The 20,241-nt window shown below is 36.2% G+C and overlaps 1 protein-coding gene across 2 annotated transcripts; it reads right to left on the bottom strand.

Annotated features, from left to right (window-relative positions):
* Positions 1–887: 887 nt before the first annotated feature.
* zbtb32 (zinc finger and BTB domain containing 32) lies at positions 888–19,769 on the bottom strand. Of its 2 annotated transcripts, none has more exons than XM_052110536.1 (5): positions 19,671–19,769; positions 13,041–14,136; positions 10,177–10,277; positions 3,098–3,268; positions 888–1,272 (listed from the first exon to the last, which is right to left on the bottom strand). In XM_052110536.1, the coding sequence occupies exons 2-5, from the start codon at positions 14,036–14,038 to the stop codon at positions 1,043–1,045; spliced, it is 1,500 nt and encodes a 499-aa protein (XP_051966496.1). In that variant the 5' UTR covers positions 14,039–14,136; positions 19,671–19,769; the 3' UTR covers positions 888–1,042. The 2 variants fall into 2 exon arrangements, with proteins under 2 accessions (XP_051966496.1, XP_051966497.1); XM_052110537.1 differs by lacking the exon at positions 19,671–19,769 and adding an exon at positions 19,433–19,457.
* Positions 19,770–20,241: the final 472 nt, after the last annotated feature.

The raw sequence follows: 20,241 nt of genomic DNA, 5'->3' as shown, positions 1-20,241 counted from the left end.
CTCTGCTTGTTAACAGCAGGTGTCATCACTAATGATCAATCATCACTCAGAGAGTGTAACTACTTTATTTAATTATCTGCTTGGCCAATTTAACATTCAACACTAGATTCAACACTGCTTCAGTGTTTGTTTATAACAACAGGAGTGTTCATTTAACACCAGGGATTTTGCGGTTTATAGTATAGTATTGAGTGGACAGGAAAGTAGGGGTTTAAGAGAGGGGACTGGGATGAGGCCGGACTCGAAGCTAGGTCTCTATGAACCAAGAGCTCTTACATGTTGTACCGCTATCAGTAATATGATTCGCTGTATGATTCACAGTTTTTCAATTTTACAGTGTCTGTCTATTAATTTATTGATTCATTCACAATGTAGAGTATTCTGTTATCTCTAAGGCATACACTTTCATATACTTCTTATACTTTATACTTAAAAGCCTATATTTAATAGCCTACACTTTCAGAGATAAATATGCATCTGGTCATTCTGCTGCTTAAAAAAAGACTAGTTTCAAAGAAATCTGCTTTAGAAAATTTACTGACAGATTTCTATGGTTTATTATAATGCTTTTAATTAAAATATGGCATATTTGTGTAAATAGATCACATAGTGAGTACTTGGATAAATGGTACAAATTTCATTGGTTAAAAGAAAAATAAAACAATTGCTGTACTATTGTGATGATATTACAATCTGCCTTATAGTAACTAGGGGATAATATATTCACCTAACTTCAGTCCTCAAAGAAATCCAATCCAAATGCCCTTTGTAATATAAATATATATATACACACATTACAAAGGGTATATATATATATATATATATATATATATATATATATATATATATATATATGTATATATTATCATATTTGTATAATGGCTCTGTAAATAATAAAACATAACAATTAGATTCATAAAATGTATACCAAAAATAAAAATATTATTAAAATTTTAAATACATTTTCAACACATTTTGTTGAAAAAGCCACTGGACCCAAATGTCCAGTGGCTCTACAGGCAGCTGAAAGCAGATGCCACCATCAGGTGTGGCTGTTGTACAGATATGTGCTGCTCAGACTCCAGTCTGGTGGGAAGTCTTGGGAGGGGTGATTCTTCAGGTGCTTCTGCATGGTTGCTAGACTGCTACAAAACTCCAGACACAGGGTGCACTGGTAGGGTGTGGCGCCGCCATGTGTACGCAAGTGCTTAATCATAGCCGAATAATCACGAGAACGTTGGCCACACAGTCTACACTCAAATGGCTTCTCGCCTGCAAAAGAAAGAGAGAGAAAACTGAACTTGAGGGTTAATGTAAACAATTTGATGATATGTAATGACAATGTACAGTCAGCTAGTTATTATTGCAAAATAAACCCCGACCAGTTGAACTTTAATCATCCTGAAGGGCTTTATTTCACAATAATCACTGGTTGATTGTATATACAGTACTACTACATAGCTGCTTACCAAGTAAATAAATAAATAGACATGAACTATTGATGATTGAATTTTAAATGATTACATTTGGGCATGAATTTAATTCTTCTGCGGAACATTAACATTAACAAAGATATTTTGAAGGAGGAATGACATCTTTTTGATGGGGTACTTTTACACTGCATAAAGGACTTAAAGGCAGCATAAAAGGAATCAATATGACTCGAGTGGTTTAATCCATGTCTTCTGAAGCTTTAAGTAAGAAAAAAGCAGTATAGCCCTAATGAGAACAAGCACACTCGTCAAGCACTAGAACACAAGAACAAGCTTCTTGTTCTACAAAGCTATCATATTTCTTCAAAACACATGAATTAAACCAATTGAGTTGTATGGATTACTTTTATGCTGCCTTTATGTCCTTTTTGAAGCTTGAATGTTTTGGACACCACTGACTTTTATTGTATAGACAAATAATAATTTTAATAATCTTTGTTTTCTGTAAAAAAAAAACGTCATATGAGTTTGAGATGCCATTAGGGTAAATGATGAGAGATTGTTTCATTTTTGGGTGAATTATTCCATTAATGATACAGTTTAGCAGTCGTTTTACACACACACACACACACACACACACACACACACACACACACACACACACACACACACACACACACACACACACACACACACACACATGTTGTGTTTCCATGTTTTATGGGGACTTTCCATAGACATAATGGTTTTTATACTGTACAAACTTTATATTCTATCCCCTAAACCTAACCCTACCCCTAAACCTAACCCTCACAGAAAACTTTCTGCATTTTTACATTTTCAAAAAACATAATTTAGTATGATTTATAAGATGTTTTCCTCATGGGGACCGACAAAATGTCCCCACAAGGTCAAAAATTTCGGGTTTTACTATCCTTATGGGGACATTTGGTCCCCACAAAGTGATAAATACACGCTCACACACACACACACACACACACACACACACACACACACACACACACACACACACACACACACACAGACACACACACACACACACACACACACATGTAGTGTTTCCATGTTTTATGGGGACTTTCCATAGACATAATGGTTTTTATACTGTACAAACTTTATATTCTATCCCCTAAACCTAACCCTACCCCTAAACCTAACCCTCACAGAAAACATTCTGCATTTTTACATTTTCAATAAAACATAATTTAGTATGATTTATAAGCTGTTTTCCTCATGGGGACCGACAAAATGTCCCCACAAGGTCAAAAATTTCGGGTTTTACAATCCTTATGGGGACATTTGGTCCCCACAAAGTGATAAATACACGCTCACGCACACACACACACACACACACACACACACACACACACACACACACACATGCGCGCGCGCACACACACACACACACACACACAAATTATTCAGAAAGCTGCAATTGACTAATCAGAATCAAGTATTGCAGCGATTCGTAACATTAGTGGATCTATGCATGTCATAGTACAGATAAATCAGACCTAATCCCAACCTGTAGATGAAAAACAAAAGTCAAGTCCAGTTTCTCAGAAAGTGGTGAATTCTTTATTAAACCATAATGATTTAGTTTTTCCCCCAGGGATTATAGAATTGTAAGATTTGAGATGTACCTGTGTGTACTCGGTGGTGTGTGTCCAGCTGGTGTTTAAGGCTGAACCTCTTGCTACACTGTTTACACTGGTAAGGTTTCTCTCCAAGACCCCTTCTGAGCGAACGCAGAGATCGCCTTTCCCGTCCACCTCGTCCACAAAACGTACACCTGAAAGTCATCACTTCCGAACCTGCAAACAGGTGATAACAGAAAAAGAAATGCAAGTGAATAACTTGTGTGAGTAAACTGATGAATCAGCTTTTATCATGTTAGACCATTTTTGAATTCATTTTCAGAATATCCTAAAGCTGTGAAATTTGTATATCCTGTGTATGCACCGATCATCCGCAACATTAAAACCACCTGCATAATAATGTGTAGGTCCCTCTTGTGCCGCCAAAACAGCACCAACCCGCTTCTCAGAATAGCATTCTGATATTATATTCTTCTCACCACAATTGTACAGAGTGGTTATCTGAGTTACTATAGACTTTGTCAGTTCAAACCATTATGGCCATTCTCTGTTGACCTCTCTCATTAACAAGGCTGCTGTGTTTGAAAATCCCAGGAGATCAGCAGCTACAGAAATACTCAAACCAGCCCATCTGGCACCAACAATCATGTCATGGTCCATATTCCCCCCCCCCATTGATGAACACTAAGTGAAGCTCCTGACCCATATCTGAATGAATGTATTGGCTGACTAGATAATCACATGGATGATTGTTGGTGCCAGATGGGCTGAACTCCTAGGAACATTTTACACACAACAGTCTTCAGAATAAACGCAGAATGGTGCCAAAAACAAAAAACATCCTGTGAGCGGCAGTTCTGTGGACGGAAATGCCTTGTTGATGAGAGAGGTCAACAGAGAATAGCCAGACTGGTTTGAACTGACAAAGTCTACAGAAACTCAGATAACCACTCATTGTTGTGAGAAGAACAGCAGCTCAGAATGCTATTCTGAGATGCAGGCTGGCACAATTTTGGTGGCACGAGGGGGACCTACACAATAACAGGCAGGTGGTTTTAATGGCTGATCGCTTTATATAGAGTATATCATTAGAACTGGATCAGAAAATATGAAACTATGTGTCAGTTATTTTAAAGAAAGATAGAAAAATATCCTTAAAAGCAAACCATTTTAGAAAAAGAAGCTTGTTCTTAGAAATTGGTAACAGTTGATATACTGTCCAAAATTAGACACGAGTATTTTGACACTTTGTTATTGATGAAGATTGGTGGAACATTTCCATAGTTAATGTGATGAACTACACATGTGGCGCACTGCTAGGTCACAAAAAAAAATATTAAAAGTAACAAAAAAAATGGCTCAGAAAATGCAATTCTCAAAAAGGTCTAGCATTGTTTGATAACCTAAAAAAATCAGAGTGTGTATTAACATCTAAATGAACTAGTTTTATTTAAGTCAAAAACATTATTTAACATGACTAAACCAGACTACATTATTTTACACAAACAGAAGTCATTTTTAAGGGTTAGTGTCAGCTAGAAATAAATGTTGACCTGTTTGACTTTACCTATGCACTAAAACTACCACACCATTTCTGAGACTCGGGCCAAAACATCATCATTTGTACTTTAGGAGAAAACTGGGCTATTTTTGTTTTTGGTCTGATGCTCACTCAAAAAAATTATACTTTAAACTAACTAATTTCAATTATGGACAGTGGTTCCACACAACCAAATTAGTTTTTATCTATGCAAACTCATGTGACAAACTGTTGGGACAACACAACTTAATGAGTGTGAATCTATGTGAAATAGTAATGTCCAACCAAATCAATTTAATAATTTCCCTGTAACTTAAACTGGTTATGTTTTTGTCTATTAAATGTTGGTCTAATGTTATTTAATCAAATAACAATGGATCAAAGTTTTTTAATCATTAGTACATGGCAGGGGAGCAAGTATAAGGACATAAATGGGGCTTTTCCACTGCACGGTACAACTCCACTCTGCTCTCTTTTTTGGGGTTTTCCACTGTTGATGGTACCTGATACTTTTTTTATTATCACCTCGGTCAAGGTTCCAAGCGAGCCGATACTAAATGTGATGTAAAAATCCTGCAGATCACTAATTGAGAATAGTCACTATCAGCGTCACTGGATTTACGACACGCTACATCAACCCGCTCGTTTTAAAGTTAGCAACAGCGATAACAGTATAATTTGTTCACGTGACCTTCGAATTGTGAAAAAAGAAATGGCTGTGCGCAATACCACGCCGTGGTCAATAAACGAGGTGCAGTCGGTCCACTCGTTAGTGATGAGCGAAACGAAAAAGTCTTTCAGGAAGTGTATCAGCTGCTGGCCACACACGGCTACCACCGGACCTACCAACAGTGTAGAGAAAAGTAAAAAAAAAAAAAACTTTAAAAGTGACTACAGAAACATCAAGGAAAAGTGGAAGTGGTTCGACCAAATGGACACTATCTAAACCGGCGAGCAATGGGAGGGAGAGTGCCCTGGTGGAGGATGGTACATTTTGTTAAGTTATCTATATACATTGCTTGAAAGCTTCACTTTATTTAGTTGACCAGCTACTGGAAGCTTGCTTCTAAAACAACCAGGCCAATTTAACTGTTACACTTGTGTAAAATCACCATGCAACAACTGCTTTATGCAGCACAATGAGCTAGTAGCTAACAGCTAGCGGTTGCGTTATTGTTTTGGACAGTTTGTGTCGTGTTCAAGATGATGTGCAAATATGACAATCATCCTATAATCCCACCCAAGTTGAGGTGGCACTAAACTGCAATGGAAATGCAAGCTCAGAAAAGTAAATCGAGTAGACTTGAGGCGAGTCGAACCGTAACGTTCAGTGGAAAAGTACCATTAAACTGTTACACTGTCAGGATGATAGCAAGTGATTATAAAGCTCAGAATCATTCAAATAAACCATCACTTATCAGCGCAATTTCAACTTTTTTTTATTTTTACACATTACTGAATTTAACGTAATTAATTTAAGTTAAGACAAAATGTTCTAGAATGGTGTTGCTTTAATTGATTTTAATTAAGTTAAGTGAGCAACCTGTAAAAGTCCTTGTTTTGAGTGCTGGTAACCGTTCCCCCAACACATTTATTCAAATGTGTTTAAAATTGACTAAGTGTTGTCTAATGTCTAATGTGATTGTTCCATTCTGCTAAAACACCAGTTAACCACACATTAAAAGTTTAAGTGAAAGTGGACTTGTGAAGTTTGCTAATAGCTGCAAGCAGCAATGCCACCATTTAGCCACCAGACATGTCAAAGATGAAGACATTAAGGCATGAATTCTATAAAGCTGTTTACTGTCGGCTTTAAGTCATTAGAGTAGGATTTTTTGTAAAGCTACTTTTAAATGATATGCATTGCGAAAAGCACTTTACAAATAAGTGTATTTGTATAATATACTTACAAATATTCACTAAGTATAATGCAAAGAGTTCAGAACAGCAGAGGTACATGTGTATCCCTTACACAAATCTAGAGGTCTGGCCAACTTGCTGCAAATTCACCACTCATTATTTTTACTTGCAATGAGCTTGTGATTTGCTGCATATTATTGCCAGAGGTTTTACGGCAATGTGAAGACTCAAAGGTAAAACAGAAGCACACATTTTAAAACCATCCATTACTGGATACAAACACCAGACTTTTGGACCTGTGGTGCAGAGCTTTAATCACTGCACCACCCAGTTGGCGAGTCTTGTGTTGACAAAGAGACATGCCAAGTTAAAATCAGAACTGATTAGCATACTAAGCTAATGTTGTCTAGGGAAAGCACTGTAACCATTTGCAAAACAAAAGAAAGAATAGCTTATAGTTAGCATGCTATCCGATTAGCATGCTAAGCTATCATAGCATGTAGTATGATAGTCATGCTAAAAATAAAGATTTTCTAAACTGCTCAGGTTCCCTCAGGACATGGTGCAGGTGACACATACAAATTTTTATTTAAATTCGACAAAGCGTACAACAGATGTCACTTTTTTATAAATATACTGTATAATTATTTTTCTTGAACATTTTTATTCATAAGTTTTCCTTACATATTCAGAATGCTAAAACTTTGTGTATTCCAGGTAAAAACCAAAAATGTAAATCCTAGAATTGTTATGTCGTCTCAGACAAACCTGATGTTTTGTACAAAGGAGTTTACATGCTCAGTGTCACAAATTTGCTTACATGTCATTGTTTCATAAGACCTAGAAATAGCGCAGAATTCTAAGCACTTCTTCGTTTTCCATCATAAATGCTTAGATACTAAATTGTTGTTGCAATCATCCTGACACAGTTAAACTAAGTACTTGTCAGATATTGTGATGGCTTACTTTAAAGAGACCAAATGAATATTATATGAAAAAAGACTCTTCAGTTGTTTGATCTGTTAGGAATTTATAATGTGTTTATTCATCTAAATGTAAAAACGACATGGAAGACCAAATTTGAAAAAAACTGATAGAGAAGTGATTTATGGTCAAAACTAAAAAGTGACATGAGCTTTGGCAGTGCACAGCAAAGGGGCCCAATTTTAGATAAGCACATCCTGTAGCAAAACACTCTTGTTGTGAGGCCTAGTTTATAGCTCTCCCTGTCCACACACACACACACACACACACACACACACACACACACACACACACACACACACACACACACACACACACACACACACACACACACACCACATCCTCCCCTGTACAGCTCAAAATGTGAAAAAAAGCATGGTTAACACTTTCTGCCTTTATAATCATAAAGAACTAATTTGTGACAATCAAATGGACACATGCAACATTGTGTAAGTTTACACTTCTGAGCATGCTAAAGACAAAAGCAAAAGTACATACATGACCACATACACAAGCACATGAAGATGCACATGTATGTATACACCCACACATTCCCACATACCCTGTACTCTCTCTCTAACCCATGATGTAGCACAGTTACATTCTGCTGCTGCAACTTGCGCTTTGCAGCACAAGTTTTCGGTTTGAAACACACTCTTGCGTAAGGATTCGTACGATTTCTCTAAATTTGGCTAATGCATATGTTATCATAAGATTTGTTAGATTTTTCATTTTTTACGGTCATTTTAGGGTTTATGGTGTACATCATCATGGCAACAAAGTTGAAAATCTGTATGCAACTTTACAGAGAAAAGGTTAGTAAGTGATACTATCACACTAAACTCATGTTAATACGCATATAGTTTACGTCTTGTGGCTATACTTTTGGAAAAGTCATTGTTTTAATGTTAACGGATTGGCCACATTCACTTGTCAATGTAACACATATTTTTGCATTAGGGACAAGTCAAAATAAAAAAAATGTTGGGTAGTGTATCCAGGGATTTTTACATTTTAAGTGTGAACTTATAACACATTACTGGCTCCGCTCCGCTGTTTCCCACATCAGAGTGAAAGTGGTTAAGTATCCAAATCCTTTTTGGGGCCACTGTATAGCATAACCAGCTTTAAACAGCATTTGTCCATTATATAGGTGATAAGTGATAATATCTCATAACAATGTGTTACTATCATTCTAACCCCCAAAATAATCAGACACGCACACAAAAAGTAATATGCGTGCTCGCACACATAAAAAGCACTCTAACACCAATTAGGATGAAAAAAAAGAACAACTCAACAATTCTCTTTTGGTACTGTATACAAACCACCATGAAGCACAGAGGCAATCGACCGCAGGACTGTGCTGATGTGCCACGACTTAGAAGCCACAGTTTTCTCTTGCACACATCTTTACACCCCAGTTTAGAACAGGTTAGGGGTCAGATATATCAGTGTTTGTACAAAAATGTTTGGACACTTAAGCTGCCTCAATACTATTTTTTGACTGAAAGTTTGAAGTAAAAAAAAAAATTTTTTTAATCTAAAACGTTAAAAATTCTGCTGTTGATTTCCCTGAAAGTGTAAAAATTGTGGCGTTTTCTAAACATTGCTCTGTTTGTGCGCATCCCGACCATACCAACACAGCAACATTCGCTCAACCAATGGCACATGGGACGGGGCTATCTGTTTGTATGACCAATGTCACACGGGGAAGCATTCGGGAGACCTGTTTGAAAACAACTGTTATTTTTGCAATTCCGATTTGTGAGACTAGCAGTGCTGAAATTATACTTTAGATTTCAGTTTTACATTACTAAACTATTGATTGAAATTTTCCCTTTAACATCGGTTTCGGCAAACAAACTAAATAAAGTTTCTAGAGTTAATTGATTTGAAAGGAATCAAACATTTTATATCATATTACATATTTGCCTGGCCCCTTGATGCCTATTGTAGATACATTAATTTTGCATAAAAAAAAACCACTGTCATTGTTTCTACTCTCAAAGATGCTTTGTTTTACCACTGTCGGAGGAAGGAGGCAATGGACAGCATCTGTACACTAGCTTGCTTTCCACACTTTGAAATATCATACACAACATTTACATCCTGTTGCATGCTTATATTCCGCTGATCTTGAGGATATGCTCAACTACGACAGCTTAGCCATGCATTCTTGTTGTGTGCATGTGTGTATTTATGTATGAGTACCCAAGCGCTTAGGATAAGTGTAAAATTATCATAATTGTCTTGTGTTTGTACATAAAGTGACCCCAAAAAGTATTTGGCCAATTAAGCCATGTTTAAAAATGGATAAATGGCATTGTAATAGAAAACAAAATATCAAACCAAGCGAACCTGCAAACAAATGACGCTATGGGTTTTTTTTAAATTATTATTAGAATTGAACTTTTTGGATAGTGTCATGGTCCTAGCAGAGTAACCATAGGTGTACCTCATCACATTAACTATGGACATTTTTTTTACTTTTTTTGTCTATATTTAAAACAGTATATCTTTCTTATAATTTCAAACCTAACAAACTTCACTTTTTGGAAAATATTCTGCTTGCAAAGTGTGCTTGTGCTACGTATATTTCTGTAAAAAAAGAAATGACACTTTGCTTTGATATTTTGTGAAGTAGAGCAATGACATTCAGATGTTTAAGTGCCCAATAATATTTTGGAGACATTGTATATGATTGTATGCACATGTGTGCTTGTGGACGACGTGTTACCTGATGGTGACGACCCAGTCGCCGTCCTCCAGGTGTTTTCCAGGGCCGGCTTACCACAGTGTCTGCAGCATATCTCCCTCTCCTCTTGTACCTTTGGCTTCCTGTGGAAAATGTCGTCATTTTCATTCTTATTCAAAGATGCCCATGTTTTCCATATCAAGTACAAGTGACGATTACTTTGTTCATCATGGACAAATAACTTGAGACTTGACAAACTGAGCCATTAAGTGCTCAACAGGTGTTATTTAAACCACTTGCTTGATCTGGTCAGCAAACACCTTCAGGTTGGTCACACTTCTAGGGCTTAACTTCCACACATACTGGGGTTCTGCTGAAAGGTGACAGACCACAGCTAATTCTGACCAACAGGTATGTCAGCGAGAAACCCACGCATTTGCTAATGCACAGAAGTTTGCAGCTTATCTCAGAGATGCAGCAAATGCATTAATACAAATGCATTGTGTGTGTTTGAGAGCTTGAGAAATAAGTCTTTGCACATGTACAAGAGCGATCGTAAGAGAAGCATGTGAGGCTTCTCAGGAGAGAATATATATAAAAAGAATATATGTGAACAGATGTGTGTACACTACAAGCTCAAAGTCACATACAGACTACCAGTCAAATGTTTGTACACCCCCACTCATTCTGTATAGAATAATGATCAAGTATCAAAACTATAAATATATATATGGGGACTATGTGCAATGCAAGATAAAAGGCTTTAAAAGGCTATAAAATCATATATTTTAACTTCTTCAAAGTACTTCCTCAAAGCATAGATTACAACTCACATTCTGGGCATTATGCCAACAATCTTAATGAACTAAATGAAACAGAATCAAGTGCCCATGTACGCAGGGCTTTTATTAGCTGCTTGTCTTTCACCATCTAGCTCAAATCATCCATTAAAAAAATTTAAAAACGGAACTAAAATAAAATAAATGCATACAAATTATGTTTCGTAATGAGATGCATACATAGGCATGGTTTTCATATGTGTCAACAAAATTAATTATAAAAATGTCAGCATCAGATTTTTGATCAAAACATTTCAAAGATCATAAGACACATACTGTAAATACAGTCAAGTGCATCCTAGTGAACAACGCACACATGTGCTGTAACCAAACATTCGTAATTGCACAGCAGCAAACAGTCGCTACTTTTCAGACTTGTCAAATGCATTGGGCTTCAAACCTGTTTTTATCAAATGGTTTAGAAGATCCATTTAGACTTACATCACCTCCTTCTGTCTAAAAACTACCAAAACTGCAGGAACAAAAGGGTTTTGCGTTCAGGTAGCAGGAAACAAAGCATGCAAACGATGGCTTCCTCTGCCAGAGAAAGCAATCTGAAGTGCATCTACAGTGTGAGGGAAAGAAGATCTGAATGTATGATATCCAAATATTTAGACCCCACAAGATGAATGCAAATGAGCACCAATATGTATATAAAAATCAAAGAAGTGGCACTAATATATTTGCCCAAAGGGCATTTGTAGACTTCACATCATTCCAGATGTATTACAATGTTTTCCTACCTATGAAATGTGATCATTTCAAGATGTGTGTTGGTGGTTTGTTCTGTTTTTCTGTATATATCCATGCCAAAAAAGGTAAAGGGATACTTCTGCATCTACTCTCAGTTATTTCATTATTAGCACACAATAAAAACCAGAATAAAGATCTGTGTTTGAACTGGGCAACTGTTTGAGTTTGTGTGTGTAAGATTTTGTGAGATTTTGCCTAGAAATGAGACTGAGATAGAAGATACTGCACTGGAGGTGGAGATGACTGACTTTCATGTTTGCTGTTTGTAAAGTCGGGGACAGTCGGGGGGCTCCCCTTAGTTCCAGCCCAGATAGTAAGTGTTGTGTTCCAAAACACTCCACCAACATATCCAGCATTTACAATACAGTGTATACTCTTATTAACATGGTGTTTCTATGATTCTATTATGAATAAAATAGATGTTCAATGACTTGGAATACTTAAATAGTGACTCACAGATTATTATGATGATTAACTAGGTATTATACATCAAATCGCTGTCATTGATCACAATAATTACATTACACATACCCACAATATTTTTTTTATATTTTAATTTATAACACTTAATAAATGTAGGGTTAGGGTTATTCCTCTGTACCTTAAGAGACAGTTATTAGTCCCTTCATTTAGCTTTTATAAAGATAACTGATGTGGGTGAAACAGGGGGCTGGTTGGGGAAAATATGTCTGTTGGAAAGTACAGAAAGTGAAGGGTATCACCTACAGTAGGACTCATTGACACATTTGCACGCATACTCAGGTATGTATGTAAGAACTCAAGCACACACACAAGCACATTGAAAAAAGCACAATTGCTTATTAAAACCTGAGCATACATGCTTAAGTAGAACACACAATGGTCATAAATAGTTGTCTGTATAATCTCAGTGTTCACATATAATCACATATCTCCATTCATTTTTATATTTAGATATTTAATAATAAAAAAGTCTGTTTTATTAACTTAAAATTTTCTACAGTAAGAAGCTAAGTGGAATCTTTTCTTGCACTTCTTCATTGAGCTATTTTTTATTTGAAAGTTTTAATCAAATAAATGAACATGCAAAATCATAACTCATTTGCATAGTTGTAAATCATAGTAATGTAGGCTATCTTGCACTTTAAAAAATATTTAATAACGGAGGCAAAGTTAGCTAACCCAAAAGCACAAAAATCTAAACTGTTAAGCAAGGCCAGATTTAAACGTGGTTGCTTTTGGTTAAGTGTTTTGTAAATGGTTTTAAATAAAACAATGTTTAATGAAAATTATAATTGTATTTTTCTGACATGAATAAAATGTTGAGAATCATACCTCTCTTGATCATCTGGGCCGGATCCTTTTAAAGCTGCTTTGGTAGAGGCATTTTTCGGTCTTAGACCACAAATAAAAGAACTGTCCTGAGTCAGTGTTGGAGAGTGTATGAGCGGATGATAGGGGTGAAGCAACCCTGTATAACCCATAAGTGAAGAGGACAGCTGGGGCTGGAGTGACCGATGGAGGATGGGGTACATGGGTGTGGGGTAGGGGTAGGCCAACATGTGCTGGGAAGCTCGGAGAGAGTGAAAGTTCATGATTTCTCTACAGTTGAACAACATACTTCGAGATGCGCTGAAAGGGGGCAAACAGAGACGAGAGGAGGGAGCTGGAATGCAAGAGGAGATATTGGTTTCTCTGGAGGATATAAGTGGCAGAAGAGACACAGGAGAGCAGCTTTTCTTCTGTGGAGGTGGAGAACTAGGGATATGGGGTGAGCTCTTAGGAATTCTTGGAACTTTATTGGTAGGAGAAATTTCTTCTTCTACAGAACAATCATTGAGGTCTTCATCCAAAAGGGGGCTTCTTTTTGACATCTGAGAGTCTTCGTGCATTTTGTCATCTTTGAGTAAAATGAGTTTCCGTGTGTTATTTTTGACCCCTTTTCCGTCCACTTTGTCTGGGGACTCTGGGCCCCAAATTTGTGATTCACACTGCTCCACCAAAGACTCAACTTCCAGGTACTGAGCACCCCTTAACAGCTCCTCCAAGTCATCTTTGGGCACCTCCACCGATTCGCTGTACACATAGTCCAGGATCTGTTTAAATGTATGGGGAGAGATGCTATCTATAGCACAGCTGTACCCTGGACCAGGACCATGTTGATTCGTTAACTGACGTTTGAGTCGTTTGCTAGCCAAAGCTAGTACAAGAGCATGTGCTTTAAACGAAAGGCCCTCCACAGTGAGAAGAGTGTCACAAAGGGTCCCTGCTTGGCGAAGCTGCTCTGTCTGGAGTAGAAAAGGTACGTGGTGAGGGTTATGAATGCGGATCATCTTCACTCAAAAGTGGAGAAGGGAACAATAACGAGTAAAAGATGCAGATGCTGTGAGGTGATCGGGTTTAGTGTCGCGCTGCGAAAACTCATTTCAACCTTCAAAGGGAAAAAACAAAGGTTAAGCTTTTCATTGGAGACATAAGGAAACATAGTCAATGTGAAAGAGTATGGAGAGACAGAGAGAGAGAGAGAAAGAAAGAGAAAGAAAGAAATAGAGAACATTGATGACAAAACTTTATCGGTATGAATTTCTTAAGAAACTTGAAGTGCAAATTCTATTACAGTAAAAGTGACAAATGGCGTAATTCCGATAACAGAACAAAATACAAATTCTGTTACAACATTACAAATGTCACAAACATGATATCATTTGAAATCACTTGTTGTGATTTTAACATATTAACCTTGTATTTAAAATGCTAGTCAATAAGATCAAATAGGATGAAATTAACCCTTTGTCATTAAACTCCTATTGCACACATTATTAAATCATCGTTTTAAAGAAAAAGTTTTATTAACTTTTGTTGCATAAAATTAACCTAATTATAAAAATTAAAAACATAAAAACCCCGCGACCCGACTTTGGATAAGCGGTTGAAGATGGATGGATAGATGGATGGATAAAAAGCAAAAACAAAATTAGAAAAAATATTTAATATCATAATTGTAGGTATGTTGCTTGGAAGCAACATTGTGCAACAATGGAAAAAATATATAAATTGAAAGGTTTTTTTTTATATATTTCAAGTGAAAATGTATAATAATAATTAACCCATCTCCCCCCAAAACACAGCAATGAACAATGCTGTTAAACCGTTTTATTACACTCAATTTTCTGTGATTCACTTCATCTTCTACAATTAAATAGAATTATCTTTTATGGAACTTTTACCTAAATTTAATAGACCATAGATTTTAAGCAAACACTTAAAAAATATATTTTTTTAAATAAGTGATTCATTTGTAAGAGATAAATAATGTATAATCCAATCCCCAACATTCTCTATATTAGCTGCAAGTTTGGCATCACTGCACAGGTGAGCTTTTATCCATTCCACCGCTGCACAATGTTGATTCTAGGAAACAAACACATTTAAACAATTTTTATAACAGACAAATAAAAAATATGACCTTAAATGTTTTAAAAACAAATTTCCTCACTAGCAAATCTGGATTATATTTTTGATGGGTGAAAAAATGCTGTTCTAAGTGCAGTTTTCTAGAGCAAAAATGTGCAGCCATCACGCCAAAGACACTAAAAAGACAGCCAGGCCATATTTGACCAAAAAAGGCATGATGTATTTAATATAAAGTGAATCCTTTCATTATTAACCATTTTATTGCCATTTTACAAACATCAAGTTCTTATTTTAGTTACTTAGTTAATTTTGTGTGTCGCAAGCAAGTCATTCCACTGGATTTCTAACAAATACAGACCATTAATTAGCCAAATAAAAAACAAACAAACAAAGATATTATTTTGATTATTTTCCCAAATTTGGCAACCTCAAGTGAAAGTAGCCATTGCCATTCTGTGAGATCTTTGATTCAAAATGATACAGCGAAAATAAATCTCTAAACATCTTTCATCCTTGGATAAGAAGACTATTTCTTCTAAGCTGACAAGATAAAAATGTAATCCGAACCTGTATCATGACCATTTAAAAATGCACTACATTTTTAATTCAAACTTGCATTTAAATTTAAAGACGTAAAATGAACAATAACCATTTTATATTGCAAAAAGCGCAAATGTCTTTCAGAATGAAAGACCGAAAGAAAGATTGTAAGATCGATAAGCCCAAAGACGTAAATATACTAGGCTATTATACTGAATTTCAGAGTTTGTGAAAGACGTATTGAGATGAAGGGTTTTTTTCCTCATTGGTGTCAAAACACCTCTAACCTACTTTCAGCCATCAGACAATCTTATTCACAAAATGAAAGTCTGGCGATGTGTAATGTCTATCTCAGAATACATTCAACCTTGGACTGGAATTGCATTTTCTGGGTGCACCAGAGAGCGGAGGCGGCCATGTCTGGCCATGTGAGGCAAGGGCATTTCGCCTTTTCGTATCAGCTTTGAAATTCTGTGATGAAGCCACAGAACTCCTCAGAATGTGAAACTGTGACTAATGCTGGTACGCTGAGGCTCATAAGAGTTCAGGTTTGTTTGATCAACAACAACAGTATCAAAGGCCATACAGTAGGTCGGTTTAGATATGCATCTACTGTAGTAGCATTGTGATGTGGTGTCTGGTGCTGTGCTTGATTACAGCGCAGAACATCGCAAAATTGAGGAGAACTATCGGAAGCGTATGGGTTCCTCATAACTGCACAGACACGGCTAGTGTGGTGCTCGTGAAAAATCGATTTCGATTTTCGGCCTCGAAGCCTGTGCAAAGAATGCAATTCCAAATACCACTTTGAAAAACACTGTCAAAACATACATATTGACCTATAAAGAAACTACAGTAAAAATGCTTAATTGTTTTTATAAACAACAAAACAAAAAGACAATGAGCCCTTTTAACAGAACATAGTGTAAGTATCTAACATTTCTGTAAGCGATAAATGTATCTAAAGATTTTAACCCTACCAATTGTTTTGTTATCTGTTTTTCAGTATGGCAAAAAGAAAGTCGAAGAGTATCGAATGCCTGCAAAAACAAATCGCTGATACGATCACTCCCCCTCAGCGCAGACGCAATGATGACGGATTGTGTGGAAAAAACTGTACTGAAATGACGATGCTCAATGTTCTTATTACTAGAATTGATGCTAAACTGGCATAAAGTGACACACACACACACACACACACACACGATGCAGTCTATCTAATTATTCAGACACATTAATAGTGGAATATTATAATGGACAGCGACTTCTTTTTCATAAATGTTCGGAGTTGTCACACTCATAAGGAATAGTTTTCTGCACTTAGCATTCAGGTGTTCTGCGACCAAATTATTTAATGCAGAATACTATTGGCTACAAACAGACTCCAACATGAGTCCTTTATTTATTTCTTTGTAGTATTAGCCTGTCTATGCATATTTATCTGGAAAAAAAAGTGTGAAAAGTCATGAAAATATTAATAGTCTAGTGAGTCACATTATTAAATATTAGTAAAATAAATTTGTCAAACTGCTTTGAGGAGTTTGACTAATTTACACACAAAGAATATTTTCCAGATTTATATTCATGAACCATATAACTTAGAATATGTAACTCCAAATATACTAGGCTGCAAACATAAAAGACTTCTTCTTTGGTCTTTTTCATCTTTGTTTGAAGTATTAGCTTGTGTGTGTCTATGTGTGTGTGTATCATGTTATAATATTCAGTGTTGCGAGTCAAATTACTGTATTAAAAATAATTTGTCATATTACTGTATTTAAGCTATACTCAATGTTTCATAACTACACTATTTTCATAAATGATGGGAGTTATCCCACATAGGGAGTAGTTTCCAATTCACACTTTCAAATTTCTGGTGGTCTCGAACCAAACAACTAAACACAGATTGACTACAAACAGTACAAGGTTTCCTCTTTAGTTCTTTACGGCTTTGTTTGTAGCATTAGCTTGTGTGTGCACATTTTTCAGAGAAAAAAAAAAAGTCTAAAGAGCAATGTTTGAAGATGCAATATGTTACTGTATTAAATATTAGTTAGTCACCTTACTGTACTAAAGCTACGCTGTAGGCCTACACTTTTTCATAACTGTAACTAATTTCACTACAGTTGGGATGCGGCACACATAAGGAGTAGTTTCCAGTTCCCACTCTCACAATTCAGGTGTTCTGAAACCAAATAACTAAACACACACAATAAGATTGACCTCAAACTGTACAAGGTTTCTTCTTTGGTACTTTACAGCTTTGTTTGTAGCATTAGCTTGTGTGTGCAAAAAAATTGTCATGAGCAATGTTTGATGTTACAATATTATTAGTCTACTTGAGTCATAATACTGTATTAAATATTAGTTAGTCACCTTACTGTACTAAAGCTATGCTGAAAATGTTTTCATAACTGTCCTAATTTTAACATATTGAGACATGACACAAATAATGCATTAAATAAGTGTTAGTCACATTTCTGTTTGAAATATTAGTAAACGTTATTAAACTGTACTAAAGCTACTCTGTAAATGTCCTAATTTCACAACCATTGGGACACATCACACATACATTAAGTTGTTTCCCACTTTCACAATCCAGATATTACCTAAAAACATCATTTGCTTTTCTACAAACAGATAAAACGTACTTCTTTTTGACCATTAGAGTTTAGTTAATAGTATTAGCTTGTAGTAAAGCTTGTAGTCTGACAAGCCATTTTAATGTATATAGTAAGTCTGTATTAAAGCTATGCTGTAAATCCAGAACAATATGCCAAGACCACTCCAAAAAATATAATGCAAAAATGTATTTACTGCATTCATTTAAAGATTGCTGCCCATTGAAAAGGCCACCAGCTTGAACGTTTTTGCTCTAGAAATGTTTTTGTATGTGAATGAAAATCAAAAACGCTTTTCTACTGCATTAATAATCTCCATAAAATATGCATAGAGAATAATATTCATCTTAAGTCATAACAGAACTCTGAAATGTTTACACACCCTTGCATATACTTTGTTGTATAACTATTGCGACTGCAGTTACACTAGCAACTAGAAAAGACTAGAAATTACACAGAAGCAGAAACAAGGTAAACGTGGTGCAACAGTATGTGATTATTCTACATTTACCATTTAAAATGCAATATATCGAAACTTCCAATAATTAGCCTACTTGTTTTTTAAAAAGTTTGCAAAACCATTTCTGAAACAGACATCTTTTTTTTGTTTAGCGATTGTCGGGTCAAGACCGTTGCAGCAAAAGGTCGACATCACCAGTTCCTACTCTTTCTTTGCCCATTTCTTCTAAAGCCCTAATGCAGGTGAATTCTCTGTATAGCGTGATAATCAGTAAAATGAAACTGAAGACACAATGTAAATGCATCACAGAAAATGACAGCATTTTCTGTAGAACAGTGTGCAATCGACTTATCCGCTGTGCAGTCCTTTGAATGTTTAAAGGTGAAAGTATTTCAAATGATATTTAGGTTTCACTCTGTCCCATCGCCAAATTGAACCCTTCCAATCAGTGTATTAAGGTACGGCAATAAAATGTAAAAACTGTAGTCCTAAAACAGGCATTAGCCCTGGTCATGACAATCTTTGAGCTCTATCAACAACATGTCATGAACCTGTAAGGATTCATGACATGTACAAACACACTTCCAATAATTCACAAGCAGGTGATACGTTTAAAAACTGCACAAGTGCAACGGTCAGGCCCACAAAGAGACAAAGAGACAATAAGAGGCCCATGAGTAACAGGGGAAAACCTGTCTGCAGTGACGCATCCTCTCCGGGCCTGAAGACCTCAACGCACAATCAGTCTGAGACACTTGCGCAGATGCTTTTGTAATCAAAAGATGTTTTTCCAGATATAGAAAGCACAGAGTGATGGGGGAGGGGAAGATATAGAGAGAGACAGCAAGAAAAGACACAAGATGAGAGAAAGAGATGACACAAGAGGATGGAAAAGAAGAACCTGACTCACAGAAACTTTGAAATACGTACCTATGCGCTCAAAGAAGAGGCTGCATCCCGAGGTGAACAAGTGCATAGAGACACATTAACGCAGATTGCGACCTCAACCAGAGGTGTCATCGACCAGCAGATATGTACATGTGGGTGAGATACAGCACGGCCACCTCTAAACTCTTGCCAGCCCCTCCCCTAACACTTCAGTCATGTGTGATTGGTCTTTTTTCTTTCTTTTACCTTTTTTTCCATCTTCTAGAAATCTAGCCTATTTGTGCTGTTGATCATAACCTCTACACATTGTCACTGATGACTCTGGAATTAGTAAGGCTATGTAGAATTTAGCTAATGGGCCATACTGAAGACTGCAGTACTTTATGTACACTGTAATTGTAAAAAATGTATGTTTATGATGTAATCTGTGGAAGTCTTTCTATATAAGTGTATACCATACTTTTAGAAATATGCTCTGGTTAAGCTCAGTAACTTATTATAATTGATTATTTACACAATGGCAAGAAAGTTAAAGAGATATTTGGGTTCAGTACGTGTTAAGCTAAATCGACAGCATTTGTGGCATAATGCTGATTACCACAAAGATGAATAA

Source organism: Xyrauchen texanus, chromosome 38 (assembly GCF_025860055.1).
Source record: "Xyrauchen texanus isolate HMW12.3.18 chromosome 38, RBS_HiC_50CHRs, whole genome shotgun sequence".
Taxonomy (NCBI): Eukaryota; Metazoa; Chordata; class Actinopteri; order Cypriniformes; family Catostomidae; genus Xyrauchen; species Xyrauchen texanus.
The sequence above is the reverse complement of the archived record's forward strand: the minus strand, read 5'-3'. Positions and strand labels throughout refer to the sequence as shown.